Raw genomic sequence first — 24,565 nt, 5'->3', positions numbered from 1 at the left:
GCGACTTCTGTAAGTAACATGCTCATAATTACCGATATACACTGCAGTATAACGTTCTACGGCATGTTTCTAAGGCAACACCGCATTCACTAGAAGCGCTTTTGTTACGCTTTCAAACATCGTCCATGGCTTCGCGAGGCACAAAAATTACCGCACCGCGCGAACTAACAGCTCGCGGCCAACGGAAACAAGCGAGCAGACGACAAGGCTCAATCGAAAATGTCGCACCAGTAATGTGTGGCGCTGCTGACGCGCTGCACCTGAACCAAAGAACTGGAACTGCACCTCGCCGGCATCTGACTGGCACCAGCGGAACTTTTTCAGAATTGGTGCCGAGAACCAGTTCTGAATTGAACAGACCTATTAGTTGCGATATGCAGTCAACGGTGAGGACCGGCCGCCATCGATCGCATCGTTTCTCAGGCACGGAGACCAACGAGAACAAATGGATCAATGGTCTCCGGGACGGGTTCTGTGCTTTCATGTGTTTATCTTTTGAGTGTCTCCGCTACTCGAGGTGCAACTTCGGATTTCGCCTCGCTGGGTGCGAATGACTTTGAGCTGTGTCCGAGCAACCCTGAGCTCAGTCCGAATGACCTTGAGTGCCTTGATTTCTCCCGAACCCAACGTAAACAAAAAAATCTAAAAAAAAAATCGCGGAATGAAAAGGCGATGTGACCTTGACCTAATTTAAGCGTAGGTGTCCACCCAAAAGTGGCCCTATAATGTATTTCTGTCTCCAAAAACAACTTACACAGAAAATATAATAAATAATGAAAAGATGCTATTGCGTCTACTGGTAAAGCTTGAGTGTTCCCCCAATTAAAGCCATTAAACCAGCTAAACCGTATGCAACCTTGCTACACCATGCAAACTCATATTTGTAAATTGTAAAATGGTTTATAGGAAAGGCGCAGTATCTCTAGCACATCTCGGGGGAAACTTCAACTGCGCCGTAAGGGAAGGAATGGCGGAATGGAGGAATGAAAGGGGAAAGGTAGCCGCAGTGGAAGGCTGCGGAATCATTTCCATCACCTGGGGATCTAAACATGGCCTGGCATCGCGGATTCCGCAGCCTTCCACAGCAGGCCATGTTAGATCCCCAGGTAGTGGAAATGATTCTGGGGATCTAAACATGGCCTGGCATCCTCGCCATACGGGGCTGGGACTGGTTGGTAGTTCACTGCCGCTTGCGGCGGGGGCTAGCCTGCCACCGAATTTTTATCTGTAGTAGGCCGTCATTGCACCCGCCACCGCTTAGGTGGTGGACGACGGCTGTTGCGGCGCGCGTCTCTCTCTCCATTTTCTTTTGCTTTCTTCTCCACTTCTGTCCGCTTGAGGTTTCGATCGGGTTGTTGCAGTGGTAAGACGCCTGACTACTGTGCCGGAGTACCCGGGTTCGAACCCGCCTTCGGCGGCTGAGTTTCGATGGAGGCGAAACGAAGAGGCGTCCGTGTGCTGTGCGATGTCAGCGCACGTTAAAGATCCCCAGGTGGTCGAAATTACTCCGCAGCCCTCCAGTACGGCTCCTCTTTCTCTTTCCACTTTCACTCCCACTTCCCTCCCTTCCCTTACGGCACGGTTGAGGTGTCCACAAGTGAGACAGTTACCGCGCCTTTCCCTTCCTATAAATCAAATCAGTTTTATAAATCAATCAATCAGGCAGCGGAGGTGGCTCAGCTACAGAGCCAGTAGCAGGCCCGTGCATTTTCCTTTTTCGGAGGCGAGCAGGTCCTGGTGGCAGTTCCTGTCCCTACGGGGTTGGGACGGTGGGCCAACGCCGCTCGCGGCGGGGGCTAGCCAGCCACCGAATTTTTGTTTGTTGTAGGCCGTCATTGCACCTGCCACCGCTTCGGTGGTGGACGACGGCCGTTGTTGCGGCGCGCGTCTTTCTTTCCCTCTTCCTTTTCTTTCTTCTCTATAGACCAACACCGTTTACAAACAAAGGGGGCGCTCGCGGCGCCGCAGCCGGCTGGGGGCATAGAGTTCCTTACACTAATAGAGAAGAAACTCTATGGCTGGGGGTGAAAAATAGGCTTAGCGTCCACAGGAATACATGGAATCGAAATATTCCAAAGTAGTTTTCTCATTTCACGGGGCACATGTGATTTCGTTTTTCGGTAAAAAGCAACTATGAACATCTAGAACAGATCGTCAAAATATGAAATCTCATTACTGAGGCGAAGTATTTTTAAAATGCAGCGAAACATGTGGGGGTGCAAGTTGGGAGGGCGACCCGTAGAAATACATGTAAACACAACTTACCGGAGCATTTTTCTCATTCCGCAGAGCATCAGAAGTGGTGGCCGTTGACCGGCGCTTTGAAGAAGTGTGTGATAAAGTATGGTACGCCATTACGGAGGCAGTCTACTTTAAAAACTCCCCGAATAATCTGTGTTATGAATCCAGACGCCGCCAAAAGGCAAGCTGCAAGGTGTAGCGAATCGCGCAGTTTTGCTTACAGTCTGATATGCTGCCGCATAGGGTAAATACGCTTGATAATACTCTCGCTCCAGTGATACTTCCTAGACAGAATTACCTTTAAAAAGCAGTTGACAGACGCCATACGACAATATAGACCGGACGAGATTCGCGCCATAGCGCAGCTAGCGATACCCACCGCGGCCGCCTCCAGCTCTGGAGCGTCTGCTGGCGACAGCGCCGGTGATGCATGGTCGTCTGCAACTGTGCGCAGTCAGTTTATCGTGCTGTGAGCGGTCCCGCAAGTCGTCAAACTTCCATTAGTTGCAAGAGAATCTAGTGTGTCATGCAACATGACATCGGGGCGTCGTACAAGACGTTCACCAAAAAATGAGAAGGGTTCAACGCTGCTGAACGGAGCATAATGTTGCGGTAAGGGTTGTCTACATGTATTTCTATGGGTCGCCCTCTCAACTCGCACCCCCATACGTTTCGCGGTGTTTTAAAAATACTTCGCCTCGGTAATGAGATTTCATACTTTCACGATCTGTTTTAGGATGTTCATGGTTGCTCTGTGCTAAATAACGACATCGTATGTGCCCTGTGAAATGAGAAAACTGTTTTGAAATCTTTCAGTTCCATGTATTCCTATGGGTGTTAACCCTACTTTTCACCCCCAGTCGGACCACGCTAGCGACAGAAGCGCCACCGCATCGTGCTTACGTCACAGATCGGTGTTGGTCTATATTCTCTTCTATCTGCACGAGGCAGCGGAGGTGGCTCAGCTACAGAGCCAGTAGCAGGCCCGTGCATTTTCTTTTCCTTCTTCCTACAGCCACAACAACAACATCTTGTGAAAAAGGCGGAACAAAAGCCTTAACGGCTATGTTGACGAGGCCAAACCGTGGACGCAAGATGAGAAGCCGCGACGCTTAGCGCGGTATAGTAGTAGTATATTTACCTTACCGCGCGGTTAGGTGTCCACAGAGCAAATGCGACAGATACTGCACCTTTCCCTTCCTGTGAACCACTTTACATTTAATTTCCATTACAGCGCGGTTTAGGTGTCAACAGAGAACGCGTGTGACAGATATTGAGCTTTTCCTTCCTTGTAAACCAGTGAATAATGCTAAAGCATTAGTATGCTGTGTAAAATAAATTATTAACATTCTCAATGGCAATTAGTAATAATAAAATAATAAATATTGATGCTATTAATTATTTATAGTAGTTAAATGGTAACAATAAAATGAATAAGTCATAAAGTAAGCACATTAAAAAGTAAAAAGGTAAAAATTACAAAAACGTCGCGACAACGTTAATGTGTTCACATTCTCCCAATGCGGTTTCTGTTGTGACCTTTTATTTTTTTCTATTTGTTTGATTTCATGCCACTTTCGCATATATTTAAAAGCGAAAGACCTTCTTTACGACCAAGTCTGCAAAAGCGGGACTGTCCCCGAAGCGTGGCTTCGTTTAAACTTATGAGCCTATAGCGTAGCAGCAACGTGTGTTAAAAGTGCATGTATGGTATCCCTACTTATTTTTTAACGCGATAGCATTAAGGGCTCCATATCGCAGAAAAGCCGGTGTAGGCGTTGTGGTTGTAACGCGAAAATCAGAAGGAAGTAAAGAAACGGTGAAGGTTTTGCGGAAAACCGCGGAGTCCACGGTTCCTTCGCAGTGAGAGGCGAACACGCAACCACTCCGCCACAGAACCGCGTTGCTTGTCTCCGAATAAAGGTGGATCTAATGTTTGCATTGCCTTATATGACTGCGAGCTAATTCTTAGGTGCGTCATTAGAAAGAAAATAATTGCGGAAATAATAGTTGAGCGAATAGCAAAGAACATTTCCGCTTTAATATATACGATAATATAATATATAATATATATAATATAATAATAATATAATATATTAATAATATTAATATATAATATAATATAATATAATATAATATATAATATATAGATACGGCGCCCACTGGAAGATTCCTTCGATCGTACGACGCTGCCGCAATAAATGGCGCGAGCCGCCGCCCGATTAAAAGCCTTATACACCCATCCATCGTCTTCAAAGCATGGGGTTTTGCCCCGCCGGGGTGGTGCAATGGTAAGACGCCCGACTACTGTGCCGGAGTACCCGGGTTCGAACCCGACCTCGGCGGCTGCGTTTCGATGGAGGCGAAACGAAGAGGTGTTCATGTGCTGTGCGATGTCAGCGCACGTTAAAGATCCCCAGGTGGTCGAAATTACTCCGTAGCCCTTCACTACGGCTCCTCTATCTCTCTTTCCCCTTTCACTCCCACCTTCCTCCCTTCCCTTACGGCGCGGTTGCGGTGCCCACAGAAAACAAGTGAGACAGTTACCGCGCCTTTTCCTTCCTATAAATCAATCAGTTTAAGCATGGGGTTTAAACGATATCGCGTTGAACTCTTAAAGGCGAAGCTTAGGCATCCAACCTTTTGGTGGAAACTTGAACCATGTAGTTTCATCAGTGCTGCATAGATGGCGCAAATAGGTTTCGAACATATTGGACAACCGGTTGTCACGAGGATGGATTTGTTGGCATAGGGGCACTGTCTCAAAACAGCCAAACGAAGACAAACCGCTTTCGCCGGATAATTCAGTTTACCCGCTTTAAAACACACCCAGCGTCTGCAAGGGATCGCAGTGGAAGTACCGTGCCTACGGGCAGCCCAGCAGGAAGCCATCTGTCTTCCAGAAGCAGCAACCACCTCCCTACTCCGCTCCACCCCGGCTGCCGTCCTCCTCCCTCCGACCTATGGCGTGTCCATTCTCCGCAAGACACTGCTGTCGTGCGATGAAATGTCGCGCCCAATGTACTCCTGGATCTTACGGTGAAGAAACCGCCACCGTGCGGCGCCTAGTGACGTCGACCTCAGCTCCTACGGGCCTAATGTCCGGCATAGGGTTTTCTCTCTCACCTATGGCACAACGTCTCCAGGACGTCACCACTATGCGGTGAAGCCAGTGGAGGCCGCGGACAAAGAAGCGGCATGTTGGCGAGGTTGACATATTCGGTAAAACATTTTGCGGGGCATGTGTGTGCATTGCTTCTAATAATTCAGGCGCAACAACGACGGCACACGGATAAAGAGACGACATGACGACATATTCGGCTAGCGTACTTATATTCCGCCTCGTCTAGGGCGCTCAGGCGGCTTGCAACAATAGGCTGTCCTTGGAGCGCACGATGACACGAAAACCCATTCTGATGCAGCAGTCTCGTTCAAGGTAATATACGAATGTAACGAAGTAACCGCTAGAACGAAGAGAGAGAGAGAAAACTTTATTTCAAAAAGAAAAAGAAAAAAAAAAGGGGGGGGGGGGCAGTGAGTGGAGTCTTCATTTCAAGACCCCAGTGGCCTGGGCTGCCGCTCTTGCCTGAGTTACCAGCCTACGCTGGGTCTCTAGACCTTAGCATAGCAGAGTGGCCTCCCACTGCGCCTCCGAATGGTGCATGTTTATGTGTGGAAGCTTGGGGCCTGTGCATCCCCATGTGACGTGGTAGGCGGTGGGCTGGTCGTTGCACCAAGGGCATATGTCTGTGTAGTGTTATGGGAACATTATGTTGTATTGATGTAGGTTGGGGTAAATGTTGGTTTGGAGCTGTCTCCATTCCCGCGTTTCTTGTGCATTTAGTCCCTTGTGTGGAGGGGGATAAATCCTACGTTGTTCTCGTATAGGTACTTAAGTCGCGCGCCGTAAGTCGCTGGGACAGGAATGCTGGTTGTGAGATCGGGATTGGTGACGAAGAGGTCGCGGGGCCCCTCCGTTATGAAGAGGTTCGTCGGTAACGAGAGCTGTTTGTTGGGTACTGTGCAACTATTTTTGAGTGGGAAGGGGGCGTTTCCTCCCAGAAAATTTGGCGTTGGCGTTGTCGGCGTAAGATCACAAACATGCCTCTAGTAGGTGGTAGTGGGCAGGTGGCACATGGCCAGGTGACATGTCCCGAAGGTTTCATTGCTATACTATGCTTCCTCTTTGCTAATGACATCATCAATAATAAAGAGCGAATAGCGCTGCTGTTCGCGCACATCCCGCATACGGCTATAGAATTATCTTCAAAATCTTGAGCAGATTCGTTGGACATTTGGGGCCTGGGAGTATAGAATTTTGCAGTGGCGTGGTTCGCAGCTTTTTAAACGAAAGTAATGTTTGCCGGTCCATGGGTTTCTTGTAGACATTAGGGAGTTTTAGAATAGGGGGACTCAATCGGTTAGGGGGATATGGTGATAGCGAGGTGATGCGAAGCGCTGCGATGAATAGACGAGAGGTGCGACAATCACTCTGAGCATGCATGTGCACTCGCGCGCCCTATATCTATTACCATATTTCTCTAACCGATAGGGTCCCCTTATTCTAAATCTCTCTACTGGTGATTAAAGTACCCTCTTTAGATAAGATTAGGACGTCCAAAATTTTGTTTAATGGCAACCTCCGCCGAGGAGAAACCCAGGCATAACCTAATCTGGATCCCGGGCCACACGGGCATAGGGGGGAACGAAAGGGCAGACAGCCTAGCTCGAGGTAACGCATTCCGAGCAGGGCAGTCAAATGCTCCGGAGCTCCACCTACAGGCTTGCGAGGGGGGATACGCAGAGATCTCGCACTTGCATAGGGGAGCTAGAATTAGATATCCACCACCACACAAAGCCCTAACAAAGGAGGAAGCGACCGGCTGGCGCAGATTACAGACCAACTCCTTTCCTAACCTACACATACTTAATATAATGTTCCCGACACAATACAGAGCCACCTGCCCTTGGTGCGATGCCACACCTACACTTTATCATATCACTTGGGAATGCGAACGCAACAAAGCATTCCACCAACACGAAGACCCGAGTGCGGAGCAATGGGAGAGTCGGCTCACCAGCGGCGAGCTCGCGACCCAAAGGGCCTTAGTGCAGCACGCGACTGATGCAGCACGACTCAGTGGAGCCTTGGAATGAGGGCCCACCCTTGCTGACGAGAAGCCTCAAGTCGCCAGCGCCAGAGAAGACGACGGAGACTTCACAACCGCGAAACCCTTGAAATATCCAACAAAGTTTTCACTCACTCACTCAATGGAAGTAGCAGTACACGTACATGTTTGGATGTTTGTTGTTAAATGATGTAGTGCATTGGATGAGATAGTCCTCTTTTTCCCGTCCATATGAACACGTCGTACAGGGTGCATTTGTATGAAGCCGTTTTTCTTTTTCAGTACCATCGAAGAAAATTTGATTTATTGCTATCCGCGAATATGTTGGCATAGTTTCGTGCCATTTTCGTTCCCGTGACTTAATCATTGCAACTGTTTGTGGATAATCCGAGTTTTTGGACTCGAGGGAATGGCTTTTCAGAATAAGCTTAGTGCCGCGATGGGGTTTAGGAAAGTCTGGGCTTTCATGTTTTTCATACGATATTGCCAGAACTTGGATCCCGCCACGATGAAGAATGTTAATGCATCTATAGCGACTAGGGACACCACGTAAAAGGTCACCGAAAATTCGCCTTTGAGAACTGTAAATTTGGATATTTCCTTTAGGAAGTGATAATTGTGACGCATGTAGGATATATATATATTTTAGGGGAACATGCTTGATGATGGAATCGATGCAGTTAGACATTCTGCGAGTGTGCCACTGCCATATGCGATCGGTCGACCGGGTTGATTTTCTTGGTGTATTTTCGGGAGAATGTGGAAGCGATCTCCTCATTTACCTATTCGCGGTAGCATTTCCTTTCTATGGGTGAGTTGCTTTAGAGCTTGTCGTGGTGTTCGCTGGTGGAATCTGATCGAAGTAATCGGTAGAAATTGGAGTTACGAAGTCTTACATTCTCCCTTTGAAAAAAAAAATGTTAGAGGGCCCGGATTTATACGTCTCGAACGCATGAAAGATGTCGTCTTGCTTTATAGCTTTTATCCCTATCAAGTTTGGGCGGACAGTGTTCCTGAGTGGGGGATGTGAGTCACAATTAATGCTTAGTTTGTCAAAAGGGCACCGAAGTCTCAGGGTTCGCGAAAAAGTGCTGAGATTCTTCAACAGTTTGTATTTATCACACCGTGTCGTGTCTGGGCAGAATTTCAATCCACGCGATTGGACTTCATTTTCCTCCGGGGTAAAACTTGCGTTTGAGAGATTAACAGTGTTAGGTTTAAAGTGTGATCTGTTCGATGTTTGATTAGATGTGGTTTGATTTTTTGCATCCTTGTCATTGTGATTACATTAATATTTAAGATACTCGGCTGTGATGTCGTGTCATTCTTTAATGAAATGGGAGGATATTTCATGCAACTTTATTGATTGCTTTATTTAAGTATTGAATACTTTTTTTATATTTTTATTTTTTATTTTCAGGGGTGCATTTCTAATAGTACAATAATATAAAACCTAAATTGAAATGGACATCTTTATAACGATGGTCGCATGATGAGTAATGGATTGCAATGAAAAAGTTCGTGCATAGAATGCAGCCGTTTGTTTTTCTAAGCACGGATTTGAAAGAAGGCCGCTTAATCAATGGCTTCTGTTTGGACGTGATGGGTCTGTTTCTCAGACGAAGTGTATTACGGCTCGCTGTGAAGCGAACTGGGTCACGCTTCACTGTGCGTTTCATTGATAACGTTCTGAAGTTCCATTTTATAACATACTTGAATTGAAGCGTTTTTCAGAAACCTGATCAGAACAAGTGCAAACAATCATATGCAACAAGTGCAAACAATCAAAAAAAAAAGAAGCCGTCTGACGACGTTTTCTTTCTTTTTTTTTTCTTCTTAAAGGCGGGGCCCCTGCCTCTACTCACTTTTCCGGAATCCTTGATGTTATTATCACTGACGCTTTTAAAGACTGGCATGTTATAATAATCACTGACATGTGCCTACATATGATGCGCCACCGACACAAGTAGTGGATCAGTTCGTTGCAGACGGGCCCAGCAAATGCACGGTGTTTGCGTGAGGGGGAGGGGGTATGGGGTGGACATCTCGCTATGGAAGGCTTACGCCACTCGCCTTGTGTCTGTTGTGTCTCGTGGCGCAAAAGTAACAAAAACGCGCGACTTCCGTTTCACGCGGTCGCGGTTGATTGAAAAAGGTTCGTGAGTTCACCGACGGTGGCCGCACTAGTTCTGACACGGTCATTGCGTTTACGTGTGCATATAGTTTCTGTTTGTGTATTACCTGTCAAGGCCGAGCCATTGTCGCAGTTCTCACTGCGATGTTCGCCCGTTACAAAGGGTGAGGCTACCAAATTCATTCCACTCCAATCCTGTCCAAGGGAGAGGGTGCATTAGGCCGTTGGCATAGCCTCCTAAGGAGGCAATGATTATGGGCTGCTTTGGGCAAAGTGAAGCGCGGACACTTTTTTTTTACAGTCTTGTAAAGCACCGCAATCGCTGGTTGTTGGACTGAAGCGATTCGCTAGAATATGAACGCCGTTTGCGAGAATCAATAGGATCTGGGGCGAAATGTTATGTTGCCGCAGCTGGACGTAACAAGTGTGTAGTCCAAGTGTTATTAAATTGACGGGCTGCTTAACAGTAGCTGTGAAGTTTAGTGTACTCACAGGCAACCTTGCAGTAGCGGCCGCGCCTTTCGAACAGACTCTGCTGTGACTGCTGGGAAATCGCGGAGTTACTTCGAAATTCCCGAGCTGCTTTGCATGTGCTTACGGAAGTTCATGATTTCGGGCTACTCAGCTTACGCATTAATGCAGCAGGCATCTTTAATGTCGGCGAACATCACTTCTCATTACATAATTAACATTCCATAGAGCGTACTTCTTTTTTTTTTTTTTTTTTTTTTAAATCGAACGGACTACATCACCGTCTGCAAAAAGTCGTATTCGCCACGCGGAAACCGTGAAAACGTCGTGTTATCATTCGCCTGGAGCGCGCAACGTTTGGCTTAGTAGTGGCGCGTGCTTTCCTAAGCAGACTTGTGTTGTGTACACCCCGGAAAGTTTCTAAGTAATCAGGCCACCGATGCTTGTGCTGGGCCATGTAGTCTTTACCTCCGTCTATTTTGCACGTGCCTCTCCTTTATGCTCGAAAGTCAAGCGGTTTTATAGGTTCATATTAGAGAGATTTAGCATACCGTGATCCGCGATCCGCCACCGCGACCCTCTACCTCTCGTGGGCGGGGCCGACAAGCTGATTGGTTCCGATGCGGCAGGTCAGTGTGCCAACATCAAGTATGTGGCGCCATCTATCTGCATCAAAGTGATCTGGGCATGCGCAATGGAACGCGCGGTGGCGGATCACGGTAGCGGATCGCGGATCACGGTGTGCTAAATCTCTCTATTGTTACGTATATGCCACTAAAGAGGACGACGATGGACAACACAGTGATAGACGACGAAGCTGAAGAAACGGTTGGTGCTTGCCTCAACACCTACGTCTCTCATCACCTGTTGTGGTTTCCCCTGTTGCGGTACTAGCCTTCTGCCACGTATCAATATACTGTCATTATCTTTCATTCTTCTTCAAGCTTCTCCTTTTCAGTTTCGAACTTCGATTTTTTTTCTTCCGCGTCTTATAACATTGATTTCTGTTTTGACTCAGTTCTACGTCTAAATGCTGTTGCTGAACTGTGAATGGCAGCTACAAATCATCTACAGATAATGCATCTTGATTGTGCCTACTTTCTATACTTCAGCTGTATTTATATGCATCATTTTACATCTTTATTTGTTTATATACGTGTTCTCTTCCTCAACTCCACGTGCCCGTTGATGTTTGCTCACTTTCCATCAATGATTTTTTGTTATCGTCTTTCATTCTGCTCACCTATATTTCAGCTGCAAGGTCGCTGTATAGTAAAACAACAAGCAATACCAAAAAACCTTTGCGGTGTTTGAGCGCCAACATGTCGCGGGCTTGTAACCGAGAGACAGCAGACGTGATAGTGAATCTCTATCCGAGCGACTGATATACAGGTACTCGAACCAAACGGGATGCGAGTGTCTATCCGAGCGACATAACCTACCGATATACAGGTACTCGAACCAAACATGGATGCAGCGTGTAACGAATATTCCGCTTTTTAGTGACTGTCGCCTTAGTCTAGTCTTCGCATATTCTCGACCGCGCTGTTGTTTAGAATTGTAAGGATGTTCGAAGTTTCGAATACGTGTCCTCCTTTTCGATTCACTGAAACGATCAATCGTTACACGCTGAAAATTATGCTAAATTGCTCATGTATGTTTAAGCTTTCGCGTACATTTACAGCAGTTGGTACGGAGAAACGCCGCTTTGTTCAAAGGCTGTTTCGAAAACATCGCCCAGTTGGACACGCGTCACAGCACGCTCTAATGGGTTTGCGTGACAGACTGGTCGGTGGCGCGACCACTCGTGTCATAAGGCTTATACTTGCCTTCCAAGGTTGGACGAAACAGCTGGGTTTAGCTGGATTTGGCGAGCCCTGCCGCGGTGCCCGATCATCTATCGTGATGTGCAGCTATACCTTATTCGTTGTCATAATCATCGACTAGTTAGTTTTACTATGCGTGTCACGTGACCTCCTAACGGGATCAATGCCGCATATTGTGTGAGTTGTAGCGAATTATAGCGGCGTACTGCAGTGCCAGCGCAAGCATTTCGTCGTTTCCACTCAGATAAGGAATGTGCACCTCAACTGGCGAGTATTGGCACGAATGTTCGATTCGCACCCAATCCTTGTTAGGTTCGCATCTTGCGCTATTGGTATTACATTGGGAAACTGTCGGGAGGAGGCGGTCATCCTAAGGCAAGTACAAACCGGGTCACTCCTCGCCCTGGCAGTGCTACACGTCCTCCACCCAGACGTCTACACGAGTGATATGTGCAATGTATGTCAAGTGAGTCCGGCGGACCAATGACACATCATGGGACTGTGCCAGATTCCCGACCGAACCTACATCCAAGACACACCCGCCCGAACTTCAAAGTGCTGTGTAAAGTACAGAGAAGGACAGTCAACTATGGGCCGTCCAGCAGGCCCGGGGTGCGCTCGAAAAGCACAAGCCTCACGGCCCACCACAAACGGGCTCAAAATGAGGTAATTAATGCAGAGTAGGGCGTAACCTCGAGTCGACGCTTGGCCAGCGTCACGACGCATTAAACCGTCGCTTGCCGGCATCTCAGTAAAGTTATACATACATACATACATACATACATACATACATACATACATACATACATACATACATACATACATACATACATACATACATACATACATACATACATACATACATACATACATACATACATACATACATACATACATACATACATACATACATACATACATACATACATACATACATACATACATACATACATACATACATACATACATACATACATACATACATACATACATACATACATACATACATACATACATACATACATACATACATACATACATACATACATACATACATACATACATACATACATACATACATACATACATACATACATACATACATACATACATACATACATACATACATACATACATACATACATCTACACACCGTTCACAATATTCCATTCACTTAAAAAAAGATGTATTATTCGCGCTCTGTTTTTTACTGACAGAGCGAAATATGAGCCTAAAAGGAGTCAATTATTCTTGAGAACTGCGTCGTGTTCCCCCTTTAAATGTGTGGCTCGGACCGGCCGGGTCAGTACGAAGAAGATCGACTGAATACCGCACTGAATCTGTCGCACGTCGACGCTAATGGAATGACGGGAGATGCTACGTCAACACTGGTTTGGTAGTCCTCTGGCAACAGTGTGCCACGTCACATTAAAAAAAAAAAAAAAGCAAACTCAGAAACGCGAAGTTTGCCTAGTTAATGTGCTCGTAAGTCCGAACGACGTATACATATGGCGTGGGTTAATGTGTTCGGCCTCCAATCGCGGAGTGCATATATTATAGGGACTATACTCAGTGGACATAAAACCGTGTGATTGGGGCCGGTTCGTGCAACTAATTTGTAAGGCATAATAATGGAGGAGATCGCGCCAAAATACCGCTGGTGATTGAAAACGGGCCTTTTATTTCGTCGAGGACACGTTAAATGTAGCGCTGTAAAAGAGCGATGGAACCAGAAAAAATGGAGAGAGAACGGGAGGTGAAAACGTTAACAAATGTCGGCTCGCTCACCTCGCTGCTAAAGAACCTGTTGCCGGCTAAAAATGGACAAACTCCGCTGCGGATTCGATGCATATTAAATAATTTGCTTTGTGTGTCGCAGAGGCGTAGAGGTTCCTTTTTTTTTTTTTTTTTTTTTTTTTTGATCATGTCATCTGCCCGGCTGCTTGAAAAACTGCGTTCTAAGTCTGGATCAGGAAGTTCACTACCGAATTTTCGGACCACTGTATTGAAGGAAGATATACGTACGGGGACAGTGTTTTCAATTTAAAAAGATCTCTGCAGGCGCCGTAATCACGCAAGCGAACCCAGAAAACCAAAAGGGCAGCGCGACTAATTAATTGCGAACTGTTTTTCTAGTCGATTTTAGTTTCAGCCAGCGTCTGCCCAGCTTCGCCTGCTGACGTCACATAGCCGTGTGCATGGGCCTTGGAGCCTCTGAGGCGAGATGGAAGTTCGTCTGCTCGCGCGTCCACCGCTGGCTGGCAAACGTTCCGTTAGGTTCCGCATCAGTAACTTTTTTTATTTGTTTTGCACACAGACATAGGAGCGTCATGACCTTTGTCCTGCTCAGACCTGGTGCACGTCTCTTGGTTGTCGATTTTCATGCAGGCGCTAATGTCGAAGCTGTTTGCGACGGTGCAGTCAATTCATGCAATCTAAAATTGCTGTTGCGTCCTTTGGGCAGTGAATTGCTTCATCTACTGGTCGCTGAAATCCACTTTTTCCTACCTTTTCCGCTTACGACAGTGAAGTAAAGCAACACATTATTTGCTACGCTATGCTAGACATATAGATTATTTCTCGGGTTCGCTATTTTCCCGCGTTTCCATTTTTTTTTCTCTTTCTTTTTCCCGCACGGAAAGCTATAGCGGCGATGCTGAGAAAATCGCAAATGACACGTCCGGCGTAGTTTCCCATGTTCACGGGCGCCCGAACCCGTGGAATGCTCTTTTATTACCATTTGTTAGCCCGAGCTGTCCGGCCGGTAAGAGGTGCCCACGCAGCGTGGATGCCGTTGAGAGCTTGTGGTCATTTATTTTTGTGCACGACGACTGCACGCAGGCTGTGCGCACAGAATGCGAAGTGCGGAAGACTTGTCACTCACGTTCGTAACTTGTTGTCTTCCGCATTTCTTTCCGCCGTCTGGTTTAAGCTGCTTCAATTATGAAACCCTTCGCTCAGTAATGGCTGCGTTTGGGCGAGTTGGTTAGCCATGCTGATCGTGAAAGCACAATAAAAAAAAAAAAAAGAACACGCTGGAAACGAAGTCGCAGCATGAGCCGGAAAGACAAAAGATTAAAGAAAAAAAAAATGCAGCCGTTCCCTATAAGCATAGGTTTTCGCTCAATCTTAGAAAAATTGGTAACAATGTAAACGTTAATGTTTTGTTATCTGACCCAAGTAAGCCGAGTGCATTATTTAACCAAAACATTTCAGAAAACGGGAGAAAGGCTGGCTGGAGGATCAAGCATCAAGTGCCGTTTGTAAAGTGCACAGAAGGTGTTGTGTATGAGGTGCCTTTGACTTGTGGTAAATATTATATAGGTCAAACTGGTAGTCCCCTAAATGAGAGACTGGGTGAACATAATTGCCTTGTGGACGACAAAAAAAGGGGTCACATGATTATTCATTGTCTCAAGTGCATAAAAATTAAGCAAGAAGGATTGCGGTTCTCTATTTGATGAATGTAAATTTTTATTGGAGCAAATGTAAAATCGTGCGAGAAATTGTTGAGGCCTTTAGAGATAGCACGAACAAACTGGCGATGATTGCTTAAGTGATCCGTCGATTAGAGAAAGAGATGGCATATCTTGCACCATTTACTTGAGCAGCTCGATAAGGTTTTCCTTCACTCTTGCAAGCATGCGCACGTGAATTCAAGGCTATAAAATTTCACCTCTCGCATGAAATAGTCAGTTGGAAGTAAGCGGCTCGTGCGTCTGTCTTTTTCTGTTGTCCGTGTTTTTTATTTTTTTTTTTAACTTTCACGATGAACAAAACTCCGCATTGGCTGCGGTTTCCCTGCTGCTTTCCTCATGCTTCGACGGGTGCTCTGCCCGTTGACGGCGAAAATGCGTATATAGCTGTGCTTGAGAAAGCGATGAACTGGTCGTCTCTGGCGAAGAAGTCAGTCACCGAGCGCAGTGTATATGGCTGTTACGAGTTGTGCTTAGCTTCTGCTAATTATCTAGAAACTCGCTTTTTACAGGGGAAAATGCTCTTCTCGTGTAGCAGGGCGAGACAGCGCCTACTCGCAAACGGCAGCACGAAGATCTATTACCCGCTGTGCGGATGGGTGGCGCATTCTGTTGCAAACGGCTCATAGACGTGCCTTTGTTTCCTTTTTTTTTTAATGAATAGGAAACGCCTCACAAAGCTACTTGTTCTAGGTGCGCGAACAATGTTTTTAAGGTACGTCTACGCAAGAGAAACAAACAAAGCCCATATAAGGTGAGAACTAATGAGTTCATGTACCAAATTATACGATGGATACTGTTCCTCCGCATTGCGTGGATGATGAACGGTACAGGGAAAGCAAACGCGAAACTCTTCGTCACATTGGGAATAGTAGCTGTACGCCGCTCGAGCTTAATAAATAGAGACCTTTAGCGCTACTGCTTACCACTATTGCTTACCGCTACCGCGCAAGCGTCAGTACGCATTTGCAGATCACACCGAGGCGCCTCGGGAACGTGGCGCCATCTGTCGCCATCAGGGTGATCCGCACATGCGTACTGACGCTCGCGCGGTAGCGGTAGGTGGCCGCGGTAAGCGGCAGCGCTAAACTGAAAGTCTCTAATGTCGCGAGTTTGCTACGTGGGTGGCGTATTCTCTTTCAGTGTCCGTAAGGGGGACTACTTCAGGGCCGTTGGCGCGACAAACAGCCAGCCTGTCTACAGCAGCAAATTCTTGTGGGCTTCGCTGGAGATGGCGTTTGGCCAAGCGCCTTCTATTGACGCCGTTTACCGCCACTATAGCAACTCTGGTGTGGTATAATGTCGATGCTTTCGAGCTCAGCTGCTGGTTTGTCAACTCACGCGACAGGTTGATGGTCGCTAGTTATTCAAGGATACACACTTTCATGTCGTTTATCTTGCGAAAGCATCGGGTGCCATGCTACGTTCCAGGCATTGCACGGGCTACTTCATCTGGAGTTTGGTGATGATGTCGAATAAAGCGTTAGCGATGCGAGGAGTTGTATTCGAGGATTTCGCCGAAAACTGCTCTCACCGCGTGCGACTGAGGCGTCAGGACAGCTCCCCATCTTTTTTACCTGAAATAGAAAAGCCGGGAAGGAGAAAGTTGTACCATATTTCAGGATGAAGCACCCTTCTTTTTTAGGACATATCAGGTTGGCTTAGGACGAGACAGCATAGCATGAAGTAAGAATGAGAGGGGAAGGGAGGCGATATTTGTGTAGCCTGCTGGATGAGTGCAGGGAAGGTAAACGTGGTTTGATAGACAAAAGTATACATCCAAATACCAATGAGCACGCAGTCAGCCAATTGGTTTTTGGAACCGATAGTCAATGTGAAGAAATCAGATCAACTGTAGAGACATACTAGAGAACTACGCGCTCTTGTTGCGGTTGTCTTGGTGAATTTGACGGTATCCTTGGACCACCTCCTAATTGGATGTATGCACATCAGTTTTTCAGGGAAGCGGCTAAGGACAGAATCAGTGTACACTGCAACCTTTCCCGCGAAGGACAGTGCGGCCTGTAGCGATGGCCCACAGGCGGAGAAGCGTAACCACCGGAGATTGGGACAGCTCGCAGGGACTTAGTTTTCTGAAATAACGGCCTCAAGACACCCCACCTTTAGAAGGAGGAACCTTCAGCTCCACTGGAGCGCAGCGAAGTCACTGGCGAAGCTCCAAGGTTGATAACTTCAAGTGTTGTAGAAACGCGGACGTCAGGTTCGACAGCTGACGAAACGTGTGTAGCAGCTATATGGTGCGGCTGGTGTTGGGCTTTCGGCGTCACAAAATAGTATGGTCCTCTAAAAACAGCCGTGACGAGGGTGAAAGTTTTTTTTTTTTTTTTTTGCTCATTGTGTTCTTTCAACCCAGCGTATAGTGCCGCGAATTTATCGCAACGGTAGCTGCAGCCACGCCCATGTCCGAGCTGCAAGCTGGCGTGTCGCCAGCGAACTTGGACATATCGAAGGGCGAACAGCTTTCCCTGAGGTCACCAGGTGCGCGTGGGCGAAAGAAGCCTGCCAATATCCATGGAGCACCTCCGTGTCGATGGGTTCGGACGTTTCGCGATTAGTGATTGTGATTGTTAGATAGTTGGAACATTTTAGACAAACGTACATGCGACGCTTGGGATTTACAAGGACAATACGACACAAACGTTTAAGCGCAGTTATCTAAAATTTCGCGCTTAAATTTCGAAGCCGTACTTGTGACATGATTCGTTCAGGTCTGCACGCATGCATTGCCGGAGTTCGGTGCATGGGGGCACGGTGACTTAATTCCTCCTTACGCACTCAGAATGACACGTGTACTCTCCGACCGGAACTCTAAAACGGTCGATGTGTGCGGCGAACACGTTGTGCACGCGTCGCGCACAGCTCCTCGAAGCGGCGTATAACCCAACGTGATTGATGACCTTGGCCCGTTCTGGCCACTGAACGCGGCTTCAGCGGCGTAAGCGAGTGGGCTGCGTCGTGCACAAGAAGATGCACACTTACGATGGGTCTGAGCGTGGCCACGCTTCACGCTCGGGCTGCTTTCAAGGCTTTCTGCTTCGTAGAGCGCATCGCAGAGCTCCCGGTGCTTTCATGTTTTGCCTTGCTAAAATTGGAACTTGTCGCATGCTTGTTCCTATAGCGTTGTCAGGGAAACGCTTCGTGGAGAAAATGCTTCTAACGAGGGAATAATCCGAGGTTTTGGTCCCCCTGACTGTCATTGTACCCAGGAGCTATTGGAGGGACACTTCAGCTTCTCCTTAAGGGAGCTGAAGTGTCCCTTAAGGAGGAGCTACACGACAGCTCTAATCGCTCCCATTTGCCGGCTTCCCTTGATGGTCCTCGTTCACGTACGTGTATTTAGTTACTAACTTAATCACTGATCTCTTAATGCGTGGCTCTATTAATAAACCCACGGGTGTAGTCATTAGCATATTGTCGTAATAATTATGGGGGACACTTCGCGTACGTGTAGTTTCTGCTCGATTAATTACCAGTATCTTAAATTGTACCTCTATTATCTCACGTATTCTTATTAGCATACAGCCCTACTCTGCCACTATACATGCAGCTACCGTTCGTGAGCGACTACTCGACGTAGTGATTGACTCGGGCATGCAAGATCCCTAGAAGGTTGGTTCCTATCCCTCTTTCCCACATCATATGTGAGCAACCCAAGTTGGTAGCTCCTATCGACGCTGCGATATCACGTGGTCTCGTCACGCCGCACAGCCCATTGATGAATCAGTGCTCGGTCATGTCACCCGTCAGCTACCACCTACCACAGCCATGCCCCTAATGCCGGGTATTCGGCAACGCGTGCCCCGACGAAAGAACAAGTGTCATCGCCTGCTTCGTAGATTTATATTGGGTTTACCTCGTATAGTGGATGGCTCCGAATGATTTCGGTTACGTCGAATTCTTTAACATGCACTGAGATCTCTGCACTGGCGTCTTGCATCTCGCCTCTATCGAAACGTGGCTGTGACCGGAAGTGGGTTCCCCTGCTCAGAAGTCGAATAGGACAAGCTGTCGGGCTAGTTGGTTGATGATGATGATGACCTCAGACAAAATGGCACAGCTAGTTGGTTGTTGGACCATGGTTGACAGCGCTTCTTCTTCTTCTTCTCCTTCAGTAAATATGGCACATATCCATAGTGGGGTATGTGCCACAGTATATGCAAGTGCTGTCTCTAACTTTGAGCATGTATTCTCTGATAGGACGCGTTTAACGAATCATTTGCTGTCGCGTAGGTTTTTATAGGCTAGACGTCAAATTAGTTCATCTCAATGAAAGAAAGGTTAAACATCAGGATTGTTTATCAGTGTAGTCATCGAGTAAAAGAGTCGGTGCTTTGTAGACGCAAAAAACAGCATTCGTTAGCGAAAAAAAAAAAAAGAAAAAATTAAGTGTAAGGGTGTGTGTACCTTCTACACCGTATCACTTCAGAGCAGCAGAGCCAAACTGACACTGAGTGGAGCACTGCTCAAGATTCTCGATGACTTCTGAGTGGAGCACTGCTCGAGTCTAATTACACGCATTGAAACATCATGTGGAGGCCTTCAAAAATGCTTCGCGTCTGGCAGTTTTGACAGACGAGTGGACTGACGTTAGCGGCGAGGCACTCACGAGATAGTCTCGGCTGCGCAAAAACCATTTTTCTACTGGTCACCGACAGGGCAGTCAGTCAGGCAGCCTGGGAGAATAAGAGGCAACAGCCATCTTCTTTCTCTTTTTTCCCGAGATGCGAAAAGTGACTGAAGCACTCGAAGCGATAAGATTGTGGTGTTTGTCACGAACAGCGATGCAAGCAGCCTTTGCCACTGCAAGCAATTTGCACGTGTCACATCATTGGATATGTGGCTGACGGCCTAAGCTTGTTTATATAATTATCCGATAAAGGTAAATCCAATATCGGTATTTTTGCGTTTTAGCAAATAAATCGGCACGTTATTTGCCAGGTTTTACTTTTTTACCACAACCCCCCCCCCCCCTCCTTTTTTTTAAGGAAAGCTTAGAAAAAATAACCGTCTTTGTTTACTAGCCATTGAAAATGAGGTGGAAACAACTTTATTTAACGCACTGTTAACCGTCGAAAATGTCCTGGGCCAGGGCCACTATGGCCAACCGGTGTTTCAGCTGGTCAGACGCTAACCAAGCCCGCCACGTTGGGGGAGTGGGGAGTGGGGCGTGAAAAGTGAGGTGACTGCATTGCAACAGGGCAGGAAAACATGAATATACACTGATTCAATGCAGGCTATACGCGCCATTCATACGGGTCGCATTCCTGAAGAACTGCAGGATGATCTACACAGAGCTCTTACCAAACTACGTCCCCACACTGTCACACTGAGTTTGATTCCTGTTCACGCGAAAATCCCAGGCAGTGAGGTAGTGCATCGCCTCGCCCGCGAACTTCAGCACCGGGAACTTCAGCACCGGGCGCCTGAGGTTCCTTGGCCTATCCACCCACGTAGGACGCTACTTTTCACTACAAAAAAAGAAATCAACATTCATTACGACAACATTAGGGAAACCCTTCGTACACTTCCTCCTCCCGACAAATCCATCACTACCACGCAGATACGCATACTTAGACGCATACAACTAAATTCACTCCTTACTCCTGCGCGATGATTTCTATACCGCTACAGACCATTCCCCCGCATGCCCGCGGATGGTTCTGAACACTAGGCAAACTTAGATATTTCCGGAAATTTGCATATGTACCATACCTTAAGACTACATGCAAATGAGTGAGGGTGAGATGTAGGGACACAAATTTCGGGATTAGTGGTTAGGCGATTAGCGAAGCACATGTATACGCTGACGAGAATCCGCAAGGGGCGCCGCGGACGGCAGCTCAAAAGTAGAAAAAAAAAGATATTTGGAGAACGAACTCCCAGTCGCAAAGGACACAGTTCGCTGCAAAATTATCCTAATTGTACGGTGAATTAACCTAAATATGAGTTATTTTCTGATTAACGCAATTCGGTGATTAGTGTCTGCCAGGGAGGAGTTAGAAGCTGTGGTTAAGACGATGCCAATCCGCATCTCCCCCCCCCCCCCCCCCCCCCCCCCGACACTGACGCAGTACGTGCGCAGGAAGCACGGTGCAGAGCCGCCACCACGTCCTGCATTGATGACGTGTTGCAGGGACTATGGCGCCAAATTCTCTTACTGCCTGCTCTACTGTGCCGTGCACTTTATTTGGCCCCGTTGCTCTCAAAGCTTGAGAGCGGGCACTTAGTGCTGCAAAACCACGGACTGTATACATCCATTCAGGCTTTTGTTGAGCTTCACGCTTGTAGAGGGCAGCTGGCTTTGCCTCTGCACCTTTGATCCCGAATTCGCCGTCACTGTTTCGATCCGCTTCAACGGGGGCTTCTTGTGGGTGGAAGCCTTGCGAAGGGTCAGGGTAGGTGCGTTGGTCGAGGTCTCTTCTGGAGGTCGGAGGTGAGCGCGGATAGGGTGAGGCGGTGGATCTAGAGTGAATGGGTGAGTTCCTGGCTTGGTGGGCATTGGGAAGGTATAGCTGGCAGATGATACTCCTGGGGCATTCGGGGTTCTCGCTTTGGATGGAGGTTCGACAGACGTCAGACTCTCGGGGCTGGGTTGGAGATGGTTAAAGTAGCACTGTTATCGCAGTGAACAAACGTCGGGAGCTACTATAGAGTCTTAGCGAAATGGAAAAATGGTAATTGTGGGCGGCCCGAAACAGTTGCGGGAAGTCATGCTCGGGCTTTGATTGAGTTTCGAAAGTCGTGAGATCAAATAGCTCGGCTTATCGTTGTCACTTCTCTATGCCATCTCTTGAGTCACAATCAGGCCGGTGCCGTATCGACAGAACCAAGACACGCAGGACTTGCGAAGCTTTCATTCCGTGCTTTATGTGACGCCTCGCTAAGACGAAGCAGTCCTCGAAAGGACGGTATATACGCCGCGGACCTGTCCCAGGCCAGAAACAGAGGATGTAGTGCATGAGCCACGTGCCAACACGGGCCGTCTTCTTTGGGTTCTTGCGCTTTCGCACCGTCCCCGACACGGGTTTTCTAAAGTGCGGAAACGCTGTTGATGAACCGTTTCGCTCGCTGCTTTCTTCCCCTTACTGTTTTGTTTCTTCTCGCTTCTTCCACCTTTTGCTCTTCGGCGCAGCTCTCTCACACCGGTAGCACGGTGCCGGCATTCCTCGCTTCTCGCATGCACCGTTAGCAGCTGCCGGCGGCTACGCTCGGCGGCTGTCAGCGTGCACCGGCGTTCGTTCCGTGCGTGACGAGGGAAGCGCCGCTGACCGAGAAGATGAGGGCAGTCAGTCAGCCAGCCTGGGAGAATAAGAGGCAACAGCCATCTTCTTTCTCTTTTCCCCCCCGAGATTCTTTCTGTTTTTTTTTTTTTTTTTTTTTTTTTTTTGTCTTCCTTTTCCGCCAGGAAAATGAAAAAGAGGCTGCTGGGGGATGCCCCATAGTGGTTGCTGCCGTCGGTCAGATTGATTCGTCACGCCTCCTCGTGTAACTGTGTTGTTCCTCCCTCCCTCCTTCCTCACCTCGACGAGGCACAGCGGCACCTCTCCCTCTGATCTCACCATCTTGCTCGAGTCTTCCGTTATCCCTCATCCCGGCAGAGAGAGAGGCATAGACAGAGGAGGTGCATCACGGTATCACGGCACCGCGCACACGCTCTCGGCCCCGGTATGCGCGGCGTGCTTTCTTAACTTTCGCTAATCTTCTGCCTTGCCTCCTCGGTTCTCCTCAATCTGAGCCAAAAGCCGGCGTGGTCCGCGAGCGAGTGAGACCGACCAGCAGCAACAGAAGCAGCTCACTTTGAGGGCCAAGCAAGAGGAGGGAAGGCAACATCACTTCCGCGCGTTTCACGCGCTCTCACTGTAGCAACCACAGCCACCAGCACCTAGAAAACGGGTTCCGCGTTTTGCCTTTGTCAACTCTTTCTTTCTCTCGCCGCGTTTGCCCGTGGCGGCGCAGGTATAGCGGCGGCCACGGCGGCGGCGCGTTTAATTTTGCTTTGCGGACCGCTGCTGCTCCGCACGCTTGCTTATTCGCCTCTGGAGGTGGCTGCGGAGTCGGCTGGTACTCGTCGCGCTCCGTCCGCGCCAGTGTGCTCTCAGTGCGTCAGTGTGACCCTCGCTCTGTCCTGGACGACGCAGTCATTGGCGACTGTCTCTGTGCTCTTGGTATCTAAAGCCCGCTTGTGTGGTTTAACGCCGTCACCGAAGAGGAGCTAGTGCGCATGTCCATCTCCGGAAAAGGCGGCAGTCGTTGACTTGCCTCTGTGTACCTGGCCTGCCGTATCTAGAGCTCTGGCAGTCGTTCCAGCAGTGTTTCCTCGTGGTCAAGTGTGAAAATCAGTGAAGAAGCTCGTGACCAATCAGCGCCTACCTGTCAACGATTGCACCGTCATTTATCGGCGGAAAAGGTTTACGCCCCCTGCAGTTCTTGGCTGTTGGGAAGCGTGAAGAGGTGAGTGGAGGGGTGCCGGTCTTGCCGACGGTTCCGGTTAACCTGCAGTCCAAGCGAAACTGCCCCCCAAAACCTACACCGTCCTTCTGCGAGCGACGGCGTGACCCGTTGCTTTTCGTTTAGAGGAACGTCATTCAGTCTGCAAGATCCCTGTGAAGTCCCGCCATCTTCGAGACCCACATTGGACCACATCCGTCACTAAAAAGACTGCGTCGATTTTGCAGTAGGCGCTCGCCGGCAACGCTGTTTTCTGGTTACGTAAGCCCGAGTCTGCTTACACGTTCATTCGTCTGTGCAAGTTGGAGGACGTAGACGGCCTGACGTGCGTATTTTTTTGGTTGTACTTTACGACCAGAAGCGTGTTGCCTTCCGTTGTTGACCGTCTGGCGGCAGCCCTCGTCTGACTCGTCGTCTCGGGGAAAATTCTCGCCTACCGGACCTTCAGGGCGTGCTGTGCGACCCTTCCACGGTTGCTGTCGCACCGGACGCGCGTTGCTCACATCCGACACCTACCTGCCTCGGTGCACGACAGCCTCCGGTCAGTCATGGGCGCCGGTCTTTGCAGCCGCTCAGCCAAGTGGCAGCCTGGCAAGGAGTAAGTGGCGACGAATCACCGCTGCCGTTCAAGCATTATCCGCTCCTCTTTTTGCGTTGGTATACACTCAATCGCACCTGGTATATTGACGTGGTTATGGACACGTTTATTGCAGGCATTGGTTTTGTGCTGCGGCAGTGTTTCCCGTCTTTAAAACTACCACTCTAACCTGTCGCATACGAACGGCCGGCTCATGCCGCTATCAGAGTAGAATCAACCCA

The 24,565-nt window shown here is 48.2% G+C and overlaps 1 protein-coding gene across 2 annotated transcripts in view; it reads left to right on the top strand.

The window, feature by feature from the left end:
• Positions 1–24,565, top strand: part of Pgd (phosphogluconate dehydrogenase) — a 66,402-nt gene that overhangs the window by 7,502 nt on the left and 34,335 nt on the right. Inside the window, exon 1 of one of the 2 annotated variants that reach the window (XM_084598214.1) lies at positions 23,755–24,344. The exons of the other annotated variant lie outside the window; for it this stretch is intronic. Within the exon in view, the coding sequence (XP_084454340.1) occupies positions 24,295–24,344 (50 nt within the window). The 5' untranslated portion in view covers positions 23,755–24,294. Of the gene's footprint in view, positions 1–23,754; positions 24,345–24,565 lie in introns of those variants that run through there. 2 annotated transcript variants of the gene reach the window in all.

This window comes from Amblyomma maculatum, chromosome 3, assembly GCF_055883805.1.
Source record: "Amblyomma maculatum isolate TAMU_Amacu chromosome 3, ASM5588380v1, whole genome shotgun sequence".
NCBI classification, from domain to species: domain Eukaryota; kingdom Metazoa; phylum Arthropoda; class Arachnida; order Ixodida; family Ixodidae; genus Amblyomma; species Amblyomma maculatum.
The sequence above is the reverse complement of the archived record's forward strand: the minus strand, read 5'-3'. Positions and strand labels throughout refer to the sequence as shown.